This window comes from Triturus cristatus, chromosome 6 (genome assembly GCF_964204655.1).
Source record: "Triturus cristatus chromosome 6, aTriCri1.1, whole genome shotgun sequence".
Lineage (NCBI taxonomy): Eukaryota > Metazoa > Chordata > Amphibia > Caudata > Salamandridae > Triturus > Triturus cristatus.
The window spans coordinates 1303170314-1303191632 of NC_140589.1; the positions used below are offsets into that span (position 1 = coordinate 1303170314).

Genomic DNA, 21319 nt, shown 5'->3' on the forward strand with positions numbered 1-21319 from the left:
GTGTCTGTCAATCTCCAGGTGGATCTCTGGAGAGTTGCCTATGTCCCTGGTATTGGTAACTGCAAGAGAAAATGCAATATTGGGCCTCATTGGGGGACTCGTATACGTAGGTTTTGTGTGTTGAATGGTGACTATTAAAGTAATTTGAATAAAAACTGTAGGGAAAGCCTGTACACCCCTCGAGACCCTGGACTAGAGTACAATTGTATCTAGGAAATTGGTTCCTTAAGGGATTGACTTAGCCAAGCTGCAAATACAAGCTACAGTAATGCTCGCCTTGATGGCAACATTAATATTTGCATAGTAATCATTATTAGCTTCATTGTACAGACCGTGGTAATTGGAGTATATAAGGTATCAATATCTACTATGCCGTAGGCATAAAAGGTATGTCATATTTTTTGCATGGTTCAAAGGTGATTTATTCAAAAGTGCATATCAATTCATTCAATTAAAACAGGGACCGGTTTGACTTAAAATAATGAGTGTGTTCTTTTTTCTCCTGCTCCGCTTTACCTGTCAGTTTGTGTTCAACAATGCATAAAAGCTGGGCGCACTATCCACAATTACCTTGAATGTGGGCCACTTTCATTTCAAATGGCACTTTATGAGCTGGAAATCTGAAACTAATCCCACTGTACAGAATCATTCAGAGCAAATTTACAGCACGCCTTTAATGGTATTTTCTAAAACTTCCTATATGAATTGTATCCGCTCTTTTTTTTTCTTTTGAAAAGAAAATGTGATATAGTATCCTTGTTCAGAAAATTAGCTATTGTTTTGAAAAATGGCATAGGACAAGAGTCCAAGACAGTAGTATTCTACAGTATGGAAACGAAAGAGTAACAAAAAAGAGGAAGCCGACAAGAGCCCACCAAATTACCTGTGATGGAGACCACTGACTGCCGCCAGACTCTGCATCATCTAACAGCAACCAAATTGTGAAAAGCCAGAGATAAATTGGGCAGCAAGTCTGCCCCACATTCCATGGATGTTGGATACACAGTTTTAATAAGTCACAAGAGCAAAATATTAGACTTTCCTTATGAAGCCAAACTTGTTTCCCGAGCAATTTGTGTTCACCTAGGAGTAAACCTTGCTGTGAATACGTTAAGAATTATTTGGAAATCCCTCCTCTGACTTCACTTCTTGTTCCCCTCTTTAGGTCAAGTTCAGGCTTTCTCTATAGATTGCAAGAGGGCACAATTTGATGTCCACCCTGTCTGGACTGAAGCACTCCGCTGCTCAGCCATAAGGCTTCATATTCTCTGATGGCATGCATGGAACCAATATGCACTCTTCTGAGCATAACATGACTCCTCCTATTGAGTGGATGCAGCCAGGCTACCTCAGAACCTGCCACCAGGACCTGTGGAAGAGGTGTGGTGCAGCGGCCAGGGTGCCTGACACCAGACTACGGGGTTCACGGTGTGATCCCTGGTGCCGGCGGAAGGTTAGCCCAGCACCATGTGACTCTGGCCAATAGCTCGCTTAATCTTCCGAAGGGCCCCCAGCGCCGGGACACCACTTTGGAGGTAGCTTTGCGCTTTACCAATACTGGTAATTCGTTTAATTAGACTAGAGAGTATACCTGAGAGTTAGGGCAGGGTTCCTACTCTGGATCAGTGTCCGAGTACATGACAGTTTGATTAACAAGAGGCCATGCCTGTTGTGCTGACTTACTCTGCCCACCTCCTGGATGGCTCTGTGCTTTGAGCAAGAGTTCTTAGCAGACTGCATTGTCTCCTTCTCTTCATGGCTCCAGAAAATAGGAGTCATTACAGCATTCAGACCCGGGACTTTGTGTCCTGATGGAACTGTGGATCCAACTAGAACAGGCATTGGCATAGCCAATAGGTCTCGCCTTTGGTACCTTATGTGTTTAGCCAGAACTTTTGGCTATGTTGTAGAGCATTGTGGCTGCTGTGCATCATGTTGATATTCCTGTTATAACACCCCATCAATACCCCAACAACAAGGTATACACAGTACGACGTCTCCCATAATTAATCATCTAAAAAAATAGGACAGAATCACTCGTAGTGCAAGAATTCAACTGGATCCTTGTATCGGCAACACAACCTGCTGTACAAGAGGGAGCTTACAAGAGGTTGGAGAACTCTTCAGGAATGTGATCCACAAAATCAATGTACTTAGAGTAACATAGTAGGCGGAGATAACCGTAGGCAGAGACGTAAAACAAAATGTCTTGCTGATTATGTATGTGAGGACGGTGAAGGGAATGATCAAAGAGAATGATCATCCACCTTGAAATGAGTGGTCTTAATTTTAGTGTTTCGATTTTTTTTTCTTGATCATCTTTTGTAATTTAATGTAAATGTTGTTTTGTTTTTAAGGGAGGGAGGTGTGTTATATTTTAATAGTGCATGCAGTTACTGTATTCTTGCTTAGCTCACATTTCCCTTTTAATTTGTATGTGTGCTCACCTCCACTACCCACAGCCGTCATATTCTCAAAACTTCACAGATGCCGAGAGCCCTGCATAATTTAGTAGCACTGCAGACAGCATAGCACTGCAGAAAGCAGTGATTCGCCGGCTGTAAACTGTGAACTGCCCACTCAGTCATTCGAGAAGCCACCTTGGGAAACCCATAATAAACACCTCCCTCAGCAGTGATTGGTCAGCTGTAAGCTGTGAACTGCCCACTCAGCCATTCAAGAAGTCACAGCGGGAAACCCGTCTCAAATACCTCCCTCCATACGCCCACAGATGAGCATCCTCTCTATCGGCTGCTCCGTTCATGGCCCTCCCCATCATTAGAATTGTGAGTTTTAATATCGCTTGCGTTACGCTGTCTCCTAGTCCGAGTTGACGCCAAACCAAACTGTATACGCCCACTACCTGACAGAAGATGACTGCTGGGATGTAAACCTCAGCGACATGTGCAGTCTTCAATAGCCAAAGAGTACTACTGAGCTCAATACAGCGCACTTTGATTGGTTAAGGTGCCAGCAATCTGCCAATCCTATATCTTCTTGCAAATTACAAGTCCGCAGAGTGCCAATGAAAAATAGAATATGTTCAACCGTCGGGTTGGCTGTTATACGACCCTGAAGTATTGATATTAACGACCAATGGTGTCCAATTAGAGAGAAAGATTACAGACGCTGGGCTGGGCTTTGCGGATGTCCGAAAGTAGCAGGATGAATGGTCGTCCCTACGTGTTGCTATGCTAACTCACATTATGCTCTCTGTGCCCTGGCCCCCATGAGGAGCTGGTACGTGGAACACTGAAAGCGCTTTGTTATGGAAGTTGGCAACTGTTTCCGTGACTACGACGACTTTAAAGAAAACTTTGTGTCTTTCAAGAAGGAATCAAAATGCCTGTATGGTTTACGAAACTGTGTAACCACTATAACAGAAATGAGTGGTGTGCGGCGCGCACGCTAATTAAACATCCTAAGGAAGTGGTGCATGCGCGAGCGCTCTTGTGTCCGCCGCTGCAGGAGAAGACCGCCATCTGTTTCCAATTAACAGGCGTGATAATTAGAAACAGATGGCGCTCATGCTTGCTCCCAAGCACCCTAGGCCACAGAACAGAGAAGGCGGACATGCACCCACCTTGGGCCAATTGCGTGTTGTCTTTCTTAGAAAGACGCATGCAAAGCCCAATAGCAAATGATTTTTAAAAAGCACACACATGAGCGTGTGTTTGGAGTTTAAAAGCCCTTACTAAATGCCTCGCAGTGCAGCGCATGTGCGCTGGCTCAGGCAAGACCTAAAAAGTACATTCTGAGACAATTGGGGTGCATTTCCTGCTGCCTGAGCTGTCAGTCATCCCATTTGAACCATATTTGGATCACTCCGTCCCTCATGAGGCATGACATGTCTAAAGTACAAGACGTTGTTATCCCTCAGACAAGGGCACATGCAGATAGTGCTGTGTTTGCTGCAGAACAAATTAATTTTCTTAGATGAGGTACTTATAAGGGATAAGACCAGGAAGGTGTCATAGATCGAGAAGCACACCAGGTTGCTTAGTCAGGCGTTAAATCAGCCGCAGTTACCGCTAATGTTTTCACAGGCACATCTGAAATGGAGTGTTAAAAAGTATTTTTTATCACCTCTTTTTTATGGTGTCATTGATTTATTGAAAAGTGAAGCCCACTACCAATATTTTGCCCTCTTTAAATAATGAGATACTTGTGAACAGGAGACCTTTTTAGGTCTCGGCTCGAAGGCTGCGCTTGCGCAGTCTCGATCCGAGATTTAATGACTTGGAGAAGAGGGGCTTGAACCCGCCCCTCTTCTCCCCTGTTCTCCATTGGCTGGCCTCTTCAATGTTGGCCAGCCATTCGAGAAGAGGTCCCGTCACTCCGATCAGGCCCCGTACTTTTCGGATCGGGGGCGTGTTTTTTGCAGAAAGTCTAATTCTCTCCTCCAGCCAATGGCAAGAGGAGATAACAGCAAAACACGCCCCCGAATCCGAAAGCGCCGCTGCCTTTCTCCGAGGCATTTCTGCTACGCTTCGGAGAAAGGCAGTGGTGTCCCGGCGTCCGGACGCATTTGTCTCTTCATCCTCCTGGGTGGGGTCGGGGTATTTATTTTTCTGGATGTTTTAGAGCATTGCACTGTTACCTTTGGGTTTGTTATAGCGCACTAGCCTGCTAGGCAGGCATTGAAGCTAAAAATACTGCAACTGAGCCAGAGTTGCACAATGGCGTCACATGCTCCCTGATAAAGACGTGCCTTCTTTATTACGAAATAAGATCCATGTTTTTAGGGATAAAACCCCAGGATCAGCTGGTGCAATGACATTAATAAAGTCTGTGGTCAAGCAGAGTCATCAAATAGGGTTAAATGGAAGCAAGCCTTGGTGTGAATGATTACCCATGAGTTGGTGAAGCCTTCACCTCCCTCCACCTGCCACCCCTCCACCCCCCCAAACCGCCCTCGGAGGTGCCCTGTGTCCAGCTCCGTGGGTTAAAAGGTCATTAGCTCTTCAGGGTGTGTTATTTGTACGGTCAGAGCAGGAGAGGGGGGCGGCTGAAACTGGTAGCATCCGCGCTCTGAGCTCCTCTCTCCCTCCACTCTGTTCCCCTTCCCTCACACGCTCACCTCCCCCCCCCCCTTTACTTCCCTCCCATCGCGGCCACGCGCCCTCTCTGTTCATCTCTCGAGCTCCCTCCTTGGCGCCACATTTCTTCTTTTCTCATCTCCTTTGGTCTGCGCTCTCCTTATCAGTTCCTCTCTGCCCCTCCAATCCTGCTGTGTCACTTCCTCCCTCTGTGTCACTCCCTCCCTCCTTGTGACCCCTCATTTCCTCCTGCTGCCCTTCACCTCACACGTTTCTCTTCCACCACCCAGCTATCTCCTCTCTCTTCCTTTGAGTCACTCTTTCCCTCAAACTCCCTCCTATCTTTCACGTGCGCTTCCTCTTCTTTCATGCCTGCCCCCCCTCCCGCCCCCAGCAGTTACACTTCCCTCACCAATCTCTCTCTCTTCATCTTACTTTCTCTTATCTTCTCTCTTCTCATACCCTTTCCTCGCACCCCGCCCCCGTCTCCCTTTCTGCGTCTCGGGACCCACTCTTTTAACTTCCTGCGGTGCCGGCTCTCCCCCGCCTTCCCCACCCCCACAGTGAAGGTATGTACTGGGAAGGTTTGGACACAGAGGGGGGGATGCACCCCCTTCACTCTGGGGTGTGGGGGATGAGGGCTCGGAGACATAATCCACTTCAAATTGTGTTGTGCTAGTAGTGTTTTACGGCACATGTGATGTTTTGCGCGATCGCGCAGTGTGATCCTGGGCAACGCCAGCGCTGTTGTTTTTTACGTTTGGACTATAGTGCACATCTTGGGTTGTGAGTTTGAAGACACGATAAAAGCGAGTTCACCTATTGAAGGCAATGTTACATCTCCAAGGAAATACTGCGCAGAGGGACAGAGCACTATTTCCATAGCAGCGATTTGTGGGGGAAGCTTGTTTTTGTTTGAATAGTGCACGTTGTGTGGTACTCATTTTGTCAACGTTGGAAGGATGAAAGGCTAAGTGGTTCAAACAGAATTTAAACCCGGTACCGTGGCATTAAACACAGATCGGTGGATACATTAGTCCACTGAACCGGTTGTTGTCTCTGCGTTGTTACCGTTAGTTTAATCGTTTTTAGTAAAAACAAATATACGTTTTATTTTATGCAGCAGTTGCTGTGGCAGTTGTCCTTTTTAGCACTAAACAATAAAAGTGAGTTCCATGACACCCATTTTATCATCCTGAGGAGAAAGAGTTGAGACGCACATCCTGGGATTCAGACCTATGGGTCACGCGGAGATCACAGCAGACAGCACAAAACTAGCACACAGATACAACGGTTTAAACACGTATATCATATGCACCAATGAGAGCAGCGACTCGGATGTCCGAATTCACCACATCATGCCTTGTGTTGTGAACCTCTTCAAAGCACTAGGTACAGAAAGCAAACTATCCACTTCAAATTGTGGTGTGCTAGTAGTGTTTTACGGCACATGTGATGTTTTGCGCGATCGCGCAGTGTGATCCTGGGCAACGCCAGCGCTGGTTGGTGATACTAGGCTACGATTTGTTATAATGCCATGATAGGCCGAGACGTATAACTAGATGCCATATGGTACTGCTCGGATCTGATACGCTATGCTGCTCTGTTACTGTGATGTATACATTACACTGAGGAATAGGAGGCAAGGGAGCAAGGAGTGCTACAGGATGGATGAGCGTCACCATGTAGGGAAAGCTTCACTCCGAGAACCCATACATTGGTGGACAAGGTGTTGCAAAAACGTTAAGAAGACACAAGAGAGTCATGAAAACCAGACTGGCAGGCACTTGTATGTGTGGCTCTGTGTGTGTGTGGGAGGCTCTGTGTGTGTGTATGTGTGTGCCTCTGTGTGTGTTGCTCTGTGTGGGTGGCTTTTTTTGTAGGTGGCTCTATGCGTGGGTGGCTCTTTCTGTGTGTGGGTGGCTCTGTGTGGGTGGCTCTATTTGTGTCTGGGTTGCTCTATGGGAATAGCTCTGTGTAGGTGGCTCTGTGCGGGTGGCTCTGTGTTTGTCGGCGGCTTTGTGTGTGTGGGTCTGTGTGTGGGTGCAAATGCAATAGGTCTCGCATTTTAGATAGATTAAGCTTTTGACATTGTAAATAACAATGGCGTTTCTTTAAATGTTTTAAAAATAAAAACATGAACAAAAATAATGTCATGAGCAGTGCCAATAGCTCTAACTTTAACACTGCCGAGACCATTGAATTGTAAATGCTTGTTATTCAATGTTAACAAGCGTTTCTGCATAGGTTATGGGCTGCGACTCACATTTTAATGCTGTTCTATCCTGCAGGTACATTATTTTTTGTAAACTCTGGTTGTGAATTGTTTTTTCTTACGAGGTAATTTCTAATTTCTTTTTATTAAGATTTTATTTAACATATGCATGAACTTTACATATAGATAGGGTGACCAGAAGTTCAAAACCAGAAACCGGGACATTTCCCATAAATAGAAGAAGGACTACAATTTTACTTCAAACCAGCACGCAGAATGACAGTGCTCCTTAGCAACAAATTACAGAAGAGGCAGTGAGAACATGCATAAAATGCCATTTTTAAAGCCAGTAGGATGCCTGTTAATTAAATTGCTTTCTTATAACAGCTGCTATCTATCCTGCTTTGCAAAACATAAAAAGATACCTCCCACCGTTTTCAGCCGACCCTCTCTAGAAACCAGGACATGAGCGATTAATTTCCTGAAATCTGCAGGGACAGCTGGCAAAAAAACTGGATTGTCCGGGAAAATCTGGGACGCCTGGTCACCCTACATATAGAGGCTCTTTGCCGTGAACGTTTAATTTTCCTTGATCTAGTCAGAATTTCGTTAAAAGTCATACATTTTGCTTCTTCAGGGACATTTTAAAGATGCTTTTTTGATGTCTCTTCCTACTATTTTTAAAATATAGTTTTATATAGCCCAGACTCAACCTGAAGGTATCAGAGTGCTTGTTGGACTTGGCCCTTTTTGGCTAAAGTTCCCTAAACTTTTTGCTTTTCCCCTAGACCTTTTTTCTGACATGGTGTTGCCAACTTAGATGCTTTGGGCACTTTGCCACTGCTGATCAGTGTCAAAGTGCAAGTGCTCCCTGTATAAAGCGTAATAATTGGTTGTCCATAATTGGAATATTTGTTTTACTAGTAAAGTCCCTAGTAAAGTGTTCTATGTGTGCCAGGGATGGTAACACAAATGCTTCTAGTGGGCCTGAGGCACTAATTGGGCCACCCACACCAGTAGCCCTAAAGAGAGGACTCAGGCCTGCCATAGCAGTGCCTGCGCACAGTTAGTTAAACTGCCTTGTTGTCCTGACAAGTGCACCCACTTGCCAGGCCTTACCCTTCCTTTTTTATGCACATAAGACAAACCTATGGTAGGCCGAATGTACCCCCCTGGGCAGGGTGCAGTGTATGTGAAAGGTAGGACATGTACTAAGGTGTGTACCATGTCCTGACAGTGAAATACTCTCCATTTCGTTTTTCACTGTTGAAAGGCCATCTTGCCCATAGGACAGAATGGGGAGGCTGTGTAATATGTTTCCAGCCTATTTTCCCATAGGCTTAAGATGAAGAGGTGAAGTTTAGTGTGCCTGAACTCACAAATTAATAATGCATCTTTTGGGGAGGAGCCAAGATGGCGACCGGAGCAGACGCTTGAGCGCCCGGCTCCGTCGGCCCTTGGCCTCTGACTATCATCCTGACTCCTATCCTCGCCGATTTTCGAGGTGCAACGTGTGCGACGACGCGCTGACCGCGCCGCCGCTTTCCCCGAGTCTTACCCCGCCCGGACGCCGGAGTTCTTGGTGCTTTTGTTCTCCGCACTGGACCCCTGCTCTATTGTGGCCTTGGCCGGCCCCCTGGAAGCTCCGCAGTTACCGGACCCGCTAGCGTAAACCTGAGCCCCGCGGTCCCGGTCCCACCTCACACCACGGACTGTTGCCGGATGAGCCGGGGGAGGGACGCCCGGACACCTCCTGCACCCCGCACTTGATGGGCTGGAGCTATAGGGTAAGCCCCGGTGCGGCGGGTCTCCTGCCCCGTTCTGTGGACCGCGCTGTGGGAGGCTGCAGACCCCCTTCTTCTATTGCCTAGTCGGCGGCAAAGAGAACCCGAGGGAAGGGCGGCGACTGTTGGTTTTTCCCTGTTGCGGCGCTGACCTGAGGGGAATTGCCTCCTTGCTTCGACCCCCCCCCCCCTGGCCACTGTACCGTTCTGCGGTAAAACATGGCGTTGATTGCCTCCTCGCGGCTGGGGGATGCTACTCCGGTCTCGCCCGCTGCCCGCTTCGCCCTCCCTCTACCAGACACCAGCTCCACAGTGCCGTCCCGGATTGCTACCGATGTGGGGGCGCAGCCTCCGCTGACATGCGGCTCCGTTCTGGCTGCCCTGCGGGACTTTCGTCTACAAATGTGTCTTGGCTTGCAAGCGCTGAGTGAGCGGTTTGACTCCATACTGTCGGCTGCGGGTCGTGAGCGCCCCGTTTGTCATCAACAAGGCGTGGGTCTGCCAGTGCTTTTGTCCTCTTGCGGGGACGCAGTGGCTGTTTATGATCGTGCTACACTGGTGCCTGCATCTGGCTTTACCGGCACCCAGGATCAATCGCTCTCCAGCTCAATTGCGGATACTTTGTCTCCCCGTTCATTGCTGCCTGCTTTGTTGTTGCCTGCCTCACCGTGCCCGCAAGAGTATCCAGCAGAGCGACACCTGACGTCCTCGAGGAACCTTTCACGGTGGCCTACTGCTTCTTTTCTGTGGAACTCCTGTACTTTACATGCCAGGTCTGGACTTTATGTGGTGCACAAGGGGACCTTAATAGATGGTCGGCGGCCATTTTGTGACTCTACTTCACCATCTTCTCCCAAGCGGCTATATTGTCTTTGTCTGCACGGGGTGCGGGGCCTTCATGTAGGGGCTGGTGTAATCTTAAGCCCGCGATCGGGCCAGGGCTAAACTGATTTATATCGCCATGGTTTCACGGATGGGCTGGACTGGGACTGGAACTGTTTGCATATGTTGTGCGCACTCGTCGTGGTTTAAATTGTTGTGACACGTTATCTTCACACGACCGCTTTTGGCGTAGTGGGTTCTCAGTGTGTGGAGGCCATAGCTGGCCGATGGTTTCGGGCGCTCTGGGGTAGCGTAGGCTCCTCCCCACTTACCTCTCTGTTCTCTTATTTTTCTTTACTCTATTCCTACTTTCTCTCTTGTCTATATTTCGGGTTCATTGGGCGACAGGCACTATGCTGGGGGGGGGGGTAGGCCGTAGCCTCCGCATTGGTGTAGGGTGGGGGGGTAATTCACTGTTTTTACTTAGTTCTATGGGCCTTTTTTCCAGTGTATACCTCATGACTCGTTGCTAATCTTGACCGTGGATGCGCAGGGGATGTAATGTTTGTACCAGTGCTTAACCGTACCGTGGCCGGCCTGACGGTTGTAGGCCCGTATTTGTTCTTTTCATATGCACAAATAAAGGTTTTTAAAAAAAATAAAAAAAACAAAAAACAAAAAAACAAATGCCATTAAAAAAAAAAAAAAAAAAAAAATAATGCATCTTTTTGTGAAGGTGGTTTTTGCATTGTGTTTATAGAAATCACTCTTTTAGAAGTGGCTGGGTTTTTTTGTTTTAACATTTCTGTGTGTCTCTGCCTGGTTGTGGATTGACTGTCTGGATTTGAATGTGATAGGATCTGGGGAATGTTTTAACCCAGGGGAGGAGGTGAGACAGCAACAGGCTGACCTGCATCTGGAGTGTAGGGGGGAGGAGTAGCCACTGGAGGTGAAGAGGCCTGGGCTGCCGCCATAAAACAATGGCTCCATCTCCTGCTGAGTGATTAAGGATCCAGACCCCCACTATCAAAGGAAGAAGTTGTCACTGGCAGGGAGACACCCAGAACTGGGTTGGACAGGGGTCACTGCCCCCCTGAACACAAAGACTTCAAAGACATTTAGGGGTATAACTATGAGAGCTGAAACCCCTGGACTTTGGAATGGAACTGTTCAAGACTGTAAAGGATTCAACCTACTTCGTGGTCAAGAGGAACCTCTGCCAAGGAAGAAACAGCTGAAGAGACTGAATGAAAGAACTTACCCCTGCTGTGTGTTCTGGGGCTGGCCTGCAGTTTGCTGATTTAACCTAGGAGAGGTTAAATGGACTTTGCTGTGTGTTATGTCCCCCTGCTTGAAAGGACTTTGCTGTTCTCTGAAGTAACTTTTACCCCAAGGGCCTGTAGAGAGCTGGCTCTCTGTTGTGGAAACTCAGGAACACAATCGTTTCCAGGTGTGTCTCAGCGATGGTGTGTGTGTGTGCTTTTTGCAGCCGGAGACCCGCGTAAGAACTGCCCTGTGATCGTGGGCACCAGGAGTCCAAGTGAGTCTCAGCGACGCTGTGTGCATTTTGCAGCCTGAGACCCTCGTAAGAACTGCTCTATGATCGTGGGCACCAGGAGTCGAGGTGAGTCTCAGTTACGCTGTGTGCGTGTGCTTTGTGCAGCCTGAGACCTTCGAGAGGATCGTCCTGTGATCATGCGCACCCGGAATCCAAGTGAGTCTCAGCGACGCTGTGTGCGTGTGCTTTGTGCAGCCTGAGACCTTCGTGAGGATTGCCCTGTGATCGTGTGCACCCGGAACTCAAGGGATCTCAGCGGCGCTGGGTGCGTGTTCTTCGTGCAGCCTGAGACCTTCGTGAGGAGTGCCTTGTGATTGTGCACACCGGAAGCTCAAATGAGTTCCAGCGACACTGTGTTTGTTTGCCCTGTTGCAGCCTGAGATCTTCGTCATTGCCATCGGTCCGTACCGGCATCCCTAGAGGAGCTGTGCCACTGGTCCGAGCCCGTCTTTGCCAAGGAGGGACCTTGAACCATCCCCTTGTCGGGGGAGGCCCGAGTTCCCATGCCCGAAATCAACGAAGCTGCATCGAAGGCCCAGGTTGCGAGGAGAGGGGAGCGAGGTCGCACCCCCCAGGTAATGCTCAGCAAGCGTGCGTGTGTCGCCGCTTGGGGCGGGGTGCGGGCTAGGAGAGAAACGCTCTCAGCCTTTCCCATTCTCGCAGTGCGAGCCTCCGCTGAAGTCTGTATTGCGGCCCGTACTTGCCGAGGAGTGGCAGTACCGGGGACAGAGTGTGGAGCTACACTTTGATTTACAAGATACCCGCGTGGGGGGCATATTTTGGTAATAGCTGACCGCGAGTCAGCAGGAGTTTCATAGAGACCGAGTTCCGTGATCGTTGCTGGAGTACATTATTTTGGCATCACAAACTACCTGATTGTTGCATTACGCATTACATCATTTTAGTATTACGAACTGCCTAATTGTTGCATTACGCATTACATCATTTTGGTATTACGGACTGCCGATGGTTGCATTACGCATTGCATTATTTTTGCATAATGAACTACCTGATTGTTGCATTACACATTACATTATTTTGGCATAATGAATTACCTGATTGTTCCATTACGCATTACATCATTTTGGTATTGCGAACTGTCTAATTGTAGCATTACGCATTGCATTATTTCTGCATAACGGACTGCCTGATTGTTGCATTATTGTTGCATAACAAACTGCATTATTGTTACATTATGAAGTGCCTGATTCTTGCATTACGAACTGCATAGCATTGCATTAGGACTGCATTGGATCATCTAGAATTGCTCGTTAATACTGCAAGAACCTACAAGGGCTTGGTGGCCTAATAACCAGCAAGGTCAATTATTACAAATGCGCATATGTTGGATTTTTATTGTGTAGTCTCATTGTATATCTTTTTATATAAACATATACTTGTTTTTTTATTAAACTTGTGTGGAGTCCATTTGTGGTGTCATCCATGGGTTTGCCGTGAGCGTGGTTGCAAATACTTTACACATTTGCCTTGAAGATAAACTGGGCTGCTCGTGCCAAGCTACCGAGGGGGTGAGCAGGGGCTATCTGAGAAGGGGTCCTTCTTTTCCCTGACTTAGAAGCAAGGGTCCCTATTTGGATTGAGGTACCTACCTCAGCCTACTAGAGACCCCCAGTTCTAACCGTGCTTTATATGAGCACCAGTTTCGGTACAGATGGACACATTAATTTTTTTTGTTAGGCACAGGAAGATTAAGTAATTTGCCCAGAATCACAGGATGTTGAGCGTCGTTGCGGAGACTCAACCCCGGCTCCCCACCTTTGAGGTCGACCGCTCTAGCCGTAAGGCCACAATCTCTCCCCATTAAGTTATAATGGCTTTAATTAATTAGAAGGGCTTTTAGCAGTCTGATAAATTCTTAGACATTCGGGTACTTTAACTTTTAAACGGAAATGCCATATTTTATTTACACCTCCTGCTCTTCTTGTGGGTGCTTTGTGCATTTTGTATTCAAACGTTTCTCCCAATCTTCTATGACCAACATATAAATCTGTTTAGTCTGCCTCTGCCTTATTGTGTCTTTTAATTAAAATATATCTCTTTTTATTATGTCATCTTAGAGTTTTCTTCAGTTCGGTAATAATCTTTTATAGGCGTATGGCCTGCACTCTACAAGTGCAGGAGTTTATATTTGTGTATGATTTGTATGGGCTTTTACCTTTTGACATATTTTAGAGTTTGGCTCATGTCCTGTTTTATTAGAAGTAACATTAATTTGATTATAAAATAAAATAAAGCATTCAGTCTTCGTTTAAGGTCTCAAGAGCTTTGACCAAATTACCCGTGCCGTGCTACCCTACAATGGCTTCCCATTGAAGTGCCGGCCCAATTCATAGCCGCCTGCATTACCCACAGGGCGCTGCACTCCTCTTTACCGTCCTATCTAAAGGAGAAATTGAAAATCTCTGGAGCATTTAGGGGATTTCAGAAATGCCCACTTCTTGCTCCTGGAGCCCCCATCTTCATTCAAGAATGATATATGAGCTAGTCATTCTCTGGTAGTGCCACACAAATCTGGAACTCTCTGCCTCCCTCTCTCTCTCTCTGCTTAACCACCTGCATATCCACCTTCAAAACAAGCATTTGCAATGGAATAGGTCTCGCATTAGGAAAGTTTGAGCTTTTTGTATTGTAAATCGACTAATTTTTTATTTATGTGTTGGTATTGAAAATATTGAAATTACTAGCTTTCTCATGTACAATGTCAATAGTTTTAACTGTTGCAAATGTGACATCTATAGCATTTGTAATGCAATATGTGTTGTATTTACGTGACTTAGATGTATTGATATTACAAATAACAATGGCTTTTAATTTTTGCAAATAATTAATACTTAAATAAAAGTTAATGTAAATTATAATGGCAATCGTTTAAACTTTTGTTAATTACTCTTGTGAAGATTATGTTTAGTGTATTTAATTGCGCCTAAAATCCAAGAACAGAAGTTAAATATGATCATTTTTTTGTGCCATTTGTAATAAAGCCTAAATATTGAGAGAACATATTAGAGCCAGTTGTTGTTGAATGGTTGTACAGATTGATACTGTGGTGGTGTCGAGTGATGCTGTGGTGTTAATTGATGCTGTGGTAGCGCATAGTGATGTAGTGGTGCCCTTGAGTGATTCTGTGGTGGTGCTAAGTTAAGCTGTGGTGATGAGATAGATAGATAGATAGATAGATAGATAGATAGAGTGCAATAGTCCGATAGATAGATAGATAAGATAGATAGATAGATAAGATAGATAGATAAGATAGATAGATAAGATAGATAGATTAGATAGATAGATAGATAGATAGATAGAGTGAGGGCGATAGATAGATAGAGTGTAATTATGTAGAATATAGTTATGTGGCACTGAGTGGTTTTGTGTGGAGTGTATGTTGATTTTAGTGGCGTGTAATTATGTGGCATTGAGTGTTATTTTGAGTGTATCTTGCATCGTTTGCATTGTAATTAATTGGCACTGAGTGTTATTTGGAGTGCATGTGGCATTGAGTGTAGTGTAATTATGTGGTGTGTAATTATGTGGCGCGTAATTATGTGGCGCTGAGTGGTATTTGAAGTGTATGTGGCATTGAGCACTGTGTAATTATGTGGTGTGTAACTATGTGGCACTGATTGGTTTTTGGAGTGTCTGTTGTATTGAGTGCATTGTAGTTATGTGGCATGTAATTATGTGGCTCTGAGTGGCATTCGGAGTGTATGTTGCCTTGCCTTGTATTTCTATGGTTCCTTAAACCCTTAGAGGCAATTCTTTTATTTTAACTAAAAGGATGGTAGTTAAATGGTGTTTACGGCAGGATGGTCGTTAAATGGTGGCTACGGAGAAGCTGTGTGCTGAAAGGCAAAGAGAACACTGGCATGCAAGTGAAAGCGAGGATGAAAATGGAATGAGTGTGGCAGGATAGTCGTTAAATGGTCGCTACGGAGAAGCTGTGTGCTGAAAGGCAAAGAGAACACGGGCGTGAAAGCGAGGATGAAAATGGAATGAGTGTGGCAGGATGGTAGTTAAATGGTGGTTACGGGGAAGCTGAGTGCTGAAAGGCAAAGAGAACACGGGCCAAAGCTGGAAGAAAACACGAGATGCGAGAGGCATGTGTGTGTGGCAAACACTGGTGGGGCTCAGAGCATTCTGTTGCTGCCTTGATGCCTGTGTGTGTGAGCAGTGGGGCTGTGTGTGTGAAGTGCCTAAAGCTGCAAGAAAACATATGGTTATTTAAATCCTTAGACACAGAATTAATGGAGCTAATGTTATCGACCTTAGAAGGATGAAAAGGGAATGAGCGCGGCATATGTTAACTTTGTAAGCGCAGAAAGCGTGCAGGGCAAACTTATTATTTTGGTTGTTTGAGACTCACATCTGGGCGAAGCTGCAAGAAAACACGGATGGGGGAGGGCGGGCTGTGTGCTGAAAGGCAAAGAGAACACGGGCATGAAAGTGAAATCGATGGATGGCAATGCGACCGTGAGACTAGCCCTGTGGTGGGGGAGGGACAGTTGTGAGAGGCGCTATGAGGAAACAATCTCTCGGCATGCTGTGGCGGGGGCGGGGGAGCGCATTCCAGGCGAGGGAGTGGACCCTTTGAAGTATGATGCCGAGGCTGTGGCTACACGTGCACGCGCCAGTGGGCTGAAGCGCTTCCCCAAACGGATTGCATGGCAGCACGATGCACGTGATTGTGCGCGTGCTCGCCCTGCAATCCACTTTTGGGAGCACTTTGATATGCCCCTCTTACTAGAGTATCGCATAGCGATTGCGTAAACGCAATAGCTAGGTGAGACCTAAAGAACCACAAGCTCCTCCTATTTGACAGACACCTTGGTTAATCTTCTTCGAACATACTTAAGTACTCTCTTCAGCAGGATCAGAACTACCTTCGTTATGTGACACCACCACCTAAATAGGTGCGTTCACTCTGTCCAACCTCTGACTAACTGTTGTAATTGTCTCGTGTGGTAAGGCCTGCACGCATCTTCTGATGTCAAATTCTGAATGAACCAGTGCTCCAACAGAAGGCATCTGTAGATCACATTATGATCATAGATTCTAGTACCAAGGGGTCCACTCAGCCTTTCTTCCTCCTGATGATGATGATTAAATGAGTGACGCTGGGCTGGGTACAAATAAACATTTGTTTTAGAGAGTGAAGAAACATCTCGAGGCTACTGTTCGCTTAATAAATACACGATTACCTCACCTGGTGGCCATGCCTACATGTACATATTGCTTGCGTTGATGAAATTCCACTCACAGCAGAAACGTTTGGACCTCTGAGGAAACAGAGAACATTTTTTCTGAGTGTCTGTCATGTGTCATCTTTCTCTAGAATAACCCTGGGCAATGACATCTCATTATAAAATCCGTTTTCATAGGTCTGTAATCCTGCTTCAAGGCACCCAGTGTGCGCTACTTTATTATGGTTATTTTCCAGAAAAACAAACTTATAACACATTTATTGTTCATCCTCATTTATTTCACACATCGTTTATACCTTTTACTTTAACGAATGACGCAGAAACCTTGAACAGTTGTTTATTATTTTTCTTAATTTAAGTAACAACCTCTGGTCCGGTAAACGCATTTCACTGAAGGCGAAATCAGTATATCGAATGTGCCATGACCGTCACCTCTTTCTTTTTAATTCCCTGCCTCCCTTCCTTCTTGGGACAAGCCAAAAGTCTAGCTAGCTAACATAATGACCAGCCGAAAAGCAATCTGCATGCAGTTAGGAACCTCGAAACTGCAAGAATTAGCAAGTAGAATACTTCACACAGCTTGAGCGGATTATAGCAATCATGTGCATGGTTAAACAAGCACTGGCAAAACCAATAGATTTTGCCTTCGGAAAACCTTTTGGGGACTGTCAATGTTTTTCAAATGTTGTTGCACAGCAGAATGGACTGGTGTGCAACATGGCTTAAAGCGAACAAAAAAAAGCGTTATGATGCAGTCAATGCTGGCCGCGCCAAAACGCTTTGTTTTTATTTACTTTAAGTCATGTTGCACAGCAGCCTGAGTTGCTGTGCAACATCTTTAAACAAGCATTGGCATAGCCAATAGGTCTCGCCTTTGGGACCTTATAAGTGTTTAGCCATGCAACAGTTGCATAACTAAATACTTATAAGGTCCCAAAAGCGAGACCTATTGGCTATGCAAACCGGCCGCTAAAGTGAAAGTAATCGCGGTAAAGGGCGGTGCGCGCGCCCGCACACATGCACTGTAGCTCCAGGCTGGCCTGGTAGCACATTTTGGAGCCCTCTCAATAAGTCTCGCCAGACCAGCGCATGCGCTGGGTCAGGCGAGACCTAAAAACATTGATAACGCCTGAAGGTCTTGCATAGGCAAAATCATTTGGCTTTGCGAATGCTTGTTAATAAGAGTTTGAGGGGGGAGGTTTTTTTTTTCATAACGAAATGAAAGGTTTTTTTTTTTAATTAAGAAAGTAGTGCTTTTTAACCCATTCGCTGCGGCGCGAATTCCGCCGCAGCGCTGGGGGGGTTTGGGGGGGTTTGCGGCGCCGCTATGCTCATGACGGAACCACGCCGTCATGAGTCACGGGCGAGCTGTGCTCATGACGGCGTGGTTCCGTCATGACTCCACCCCCTTGCGCTAATCGCCCGCACAGGCGGGGAATTAGCGCCGCGTGGGCGGAGCGGCCGCCAACGGCCGCAGCATGACGGAACCACTCCGTCATGAGCACACGGCGCCCGTGGCTCATGACGGAGTGGTTCCGTCAAGGGCATGCAAGGGGTTAAGAAACAAAATCTCTGAAGTGGCGTGGTGGGTAAAAACAATGGCTGGAATTGAGCCACAAACAATTGTTTGGCAGTGACAGGGGCATTCACAAGCATGTGACCCATCACTGTTTAATATTTTAACGTCGATGTAGTTATTGACATTGAGGGTAAAATTGTCTTTGTAGCATATGTTGCTCAATTTAGTAAGTTATGCAAAAGTATTCTTTAGGACGAAGACATGCGCGGTATATTTGTTTTATTGTTTGGTAAACAACATAAAGGAAGAAGAAAAAAGAAGAAACCCAATAAAGTTTGTTTAAAAAAAAAAAGTATTCTTTAGGACCCAAGATAATTACCTTTACTTTTTAATTTTTCATTGGCCACGTGTTCTGTAATACAGGTAGGATGATATAATTAAGGACACAAAAGGAAGGGCTGGGTTTCATCCTGAACATTTAGTTCAAGAGGTGTGGCTATAGCGTTCCCATCATGAATCCTCCATTTTGGATTAGTCCAACATACATTAGACAGGTGTCCCACCCTACTCTGATGAAAGAGGTGGAACGAGATTTGGAAGACTGACTTTAGAAGAGAACTACTCCGTCAGCCGGGGGCGAGTCAAGGATGGAACTGAATGTATCTGACAGACTTTGTTTCTATTCCACAGCAGACTCTTGTAGTCTTAGGAGTGAATGAAGCTGATGGTGCTATTAGGGGTTAGTCATGAATGAAGCCAGATGCTAAGATGCTTCTGCACTTTTTTGCAGTAGAATGGCCACACTTTAGTGCTAGATCTGCACTTATGTGGCCACCACCAGGTGCTTGCAGATGATGGTCTGCGCTCATCCCTCTTTACAGAATGAAATGCACAGATCTTTAGTTGTCTTAGATCTCCTGCGCGGTTGCCAACCTAGAAATATATACTTAAAGGGATGTTGCAATTCAGGAAGTGCACTAATATGTTCCCTGCCTGTGTTTCGGGTCATTGCATCCCAACAATACTCTTGCAACACATGAGCTTTTGTGTGTAAGCTTCCATTGTGTTGAGTAAATTTATGCGCATTTCCATGAAGCAAAACACGCTCTCCGATACCCATGGGTCGATGGGCAAGGGCTACGGGTGTAATATTCTATTTCATGTTCCTCCATCTAGGAGGCTAATGAAATCCAATGGTCTGCACACTTGTCCTTCTGCCATGACATTTGGCTCTGCACATATGCTACTTTTTTAATTGGAACTGCGTGCAAAGAAAATGCACTTGCACATTCTTGAGGCACAAAATGCTACAACTGCGTTTTGGTAAATCTTGAGCAGTGTTTGTAAGAGCAGTCAAATATGGAAACAGGCAAGTCTTTCATGAAGCAACGATTTGTTATTGAAATTTGTTTCTTGCATAATATAGTTGTGCTTACATCTCTAGTTTTAATACTGCATATTGATATTATTTTATAGCTAGTATTTTTTCAGTATTTGGTTGGTGCTTCTCTTTAATAATCTTGATTTATTTTTGTTACAAAAGTAATTGTACAAATAGAAGTCATTTTTGTTACAAAAGTAAGTGTACAAATAGAAGTAATTTTGTACATTATTACTTAGAGACATTGCTTGGCTGAACTTCGTAAACGATTCATAAATTGTGAAATCCTTGTTGAACCAGAAACGTGAATGGCCCTGATGCAGTGCACATAATAATACGCTTTGGTCCCTTGCCTTTAGAGTGGGAAGCCCCCAGTAAAGGACATGTTCACAGAGCTGAAGGATGGGCGTCGGCTGCTGGACCTGCTGGAGGGACTCACTGGAAGCTCCTTGGTAAGAAACGTGTTAATAAAGCCGCCTCTCCCACAACAAAGCAGCCATTGTCAACCCAAATCATGGGGTTGTTTTTCTGCATTCCGCGCTGTGATGTTATGTAATGTCATGAAATACTTGTTAAATTAATTTCGCCCTTGAAGAGAATCAGATGATTTCCTCCCTGTTTATTTTTAGGCCTTGCCTACCAGGCCGCTTTCGCTTTATGGTTGAAAAAGACCTCTTGTGGATCATTCCAAAAACATAGTGGTGTTGGAGCACACCCGCAGCTGTTATTGGTTGGCTTTATTGTCACTCTTATTGCCTTCCTCTTTTTGCTTTTGCCTCTCCCCTGCAGCCAAGCTTCCTTATCATGCTTTTCATTGGCTGCCCTGTATGCACCCTTCCACTCCTCACTACTAGGAAACGACTTTTTTCATTTTCCATAAGCACTCATGAAGGTATGGATATTTTCCTTTGTGTGCTTCACCTCCTGCTAAATACCCACCTCCCAGTGCTCTGTGTTGTTCTCTTCCTCAGGTGTTGCATTTCTCCTCCCTTATCCCCCTCCCCCACTTGACTTTTTTAAAAATGTAATATTCCCCGAACCGCTCCTCCATTGTACACCCACTTTTCAGGGTTCTTGTTTATATTTTTATCTATCTACATGTCTTGGAGGGTCCGGTAAATCCCATTTACTGCTAAGTTAGTGTTTGCTCAAACGCATTTTAGAGCAGTTGAAAATATTTATTTTTTATTCCACCAAGGGGTATCTGCCGTATTGGATCAGAAAATAAAATGGCACCCAAGCCATCCGATAGGCGCAGAAATGCGTGGTGAAACATGCGTACTCCTACTGAATGATGTGGGCGCTAGTAATTCTTCTTTCTTATTTTGTTGGATGCATTTCCGTTCTTCGGCCCATACGGTTGGAAGGTTTATTTATCTCATCTAGAAAGTGCACCCTTTTATCCAAAACAAGAAGACTGATTGGGGCATAAAAAGTTAATGACTATCTGTCTACATGGGAAAGTGAAACTGTGGGTAGTTCTTAAGGGTGAAGTCCTAGCTGTCTGAAAGCAATGTATGGAAAAACTTGGTAATGTCTCCTAATGTATGAAACACTTGGTATATGGAATAAAGCTGCAGAGGCTTTCCGCGGCATACATGGTGGAAACTATATTCATACACTCATATATGTATAATCTACGCATAGATTAGGGACCTAATGTACAGTAGGCCATTCTCCCTTACATGCCCTCAGGGTTGTAGTGCCAAGTGTATGCACTTAAAGTAGACAAGGGTACATGGGTCCACCTTTGAGCTACAGTCGAAGCACGGGATTACTTCTACG

General features: G+C 45.6%; 1 protein-coding gene across 4 annotated transcripts in view; it reads left to right on the forward strand.

The window, feature by feature from the left end:
- Positions 1-21319, forward strand: part of UTRN (utrophin) — a 1396454-nt gene that overhangs the window by 276959 nt on the left and 1098176 nt on the right. For all 4 annotated transcript variants that reach the window (XM_085612275.1, XM_085612279.1, XM_085612276.1 and 1 more), the window contains one exon: positions 19894-19986. In XM_085612275.1, coding sequence (XP_085468401.1) covers positions 19894-19986 — 93 coding nt within the window. The remainder of the gene's footprint in view (positions 1-19893; positions 19987-21319) is intronic.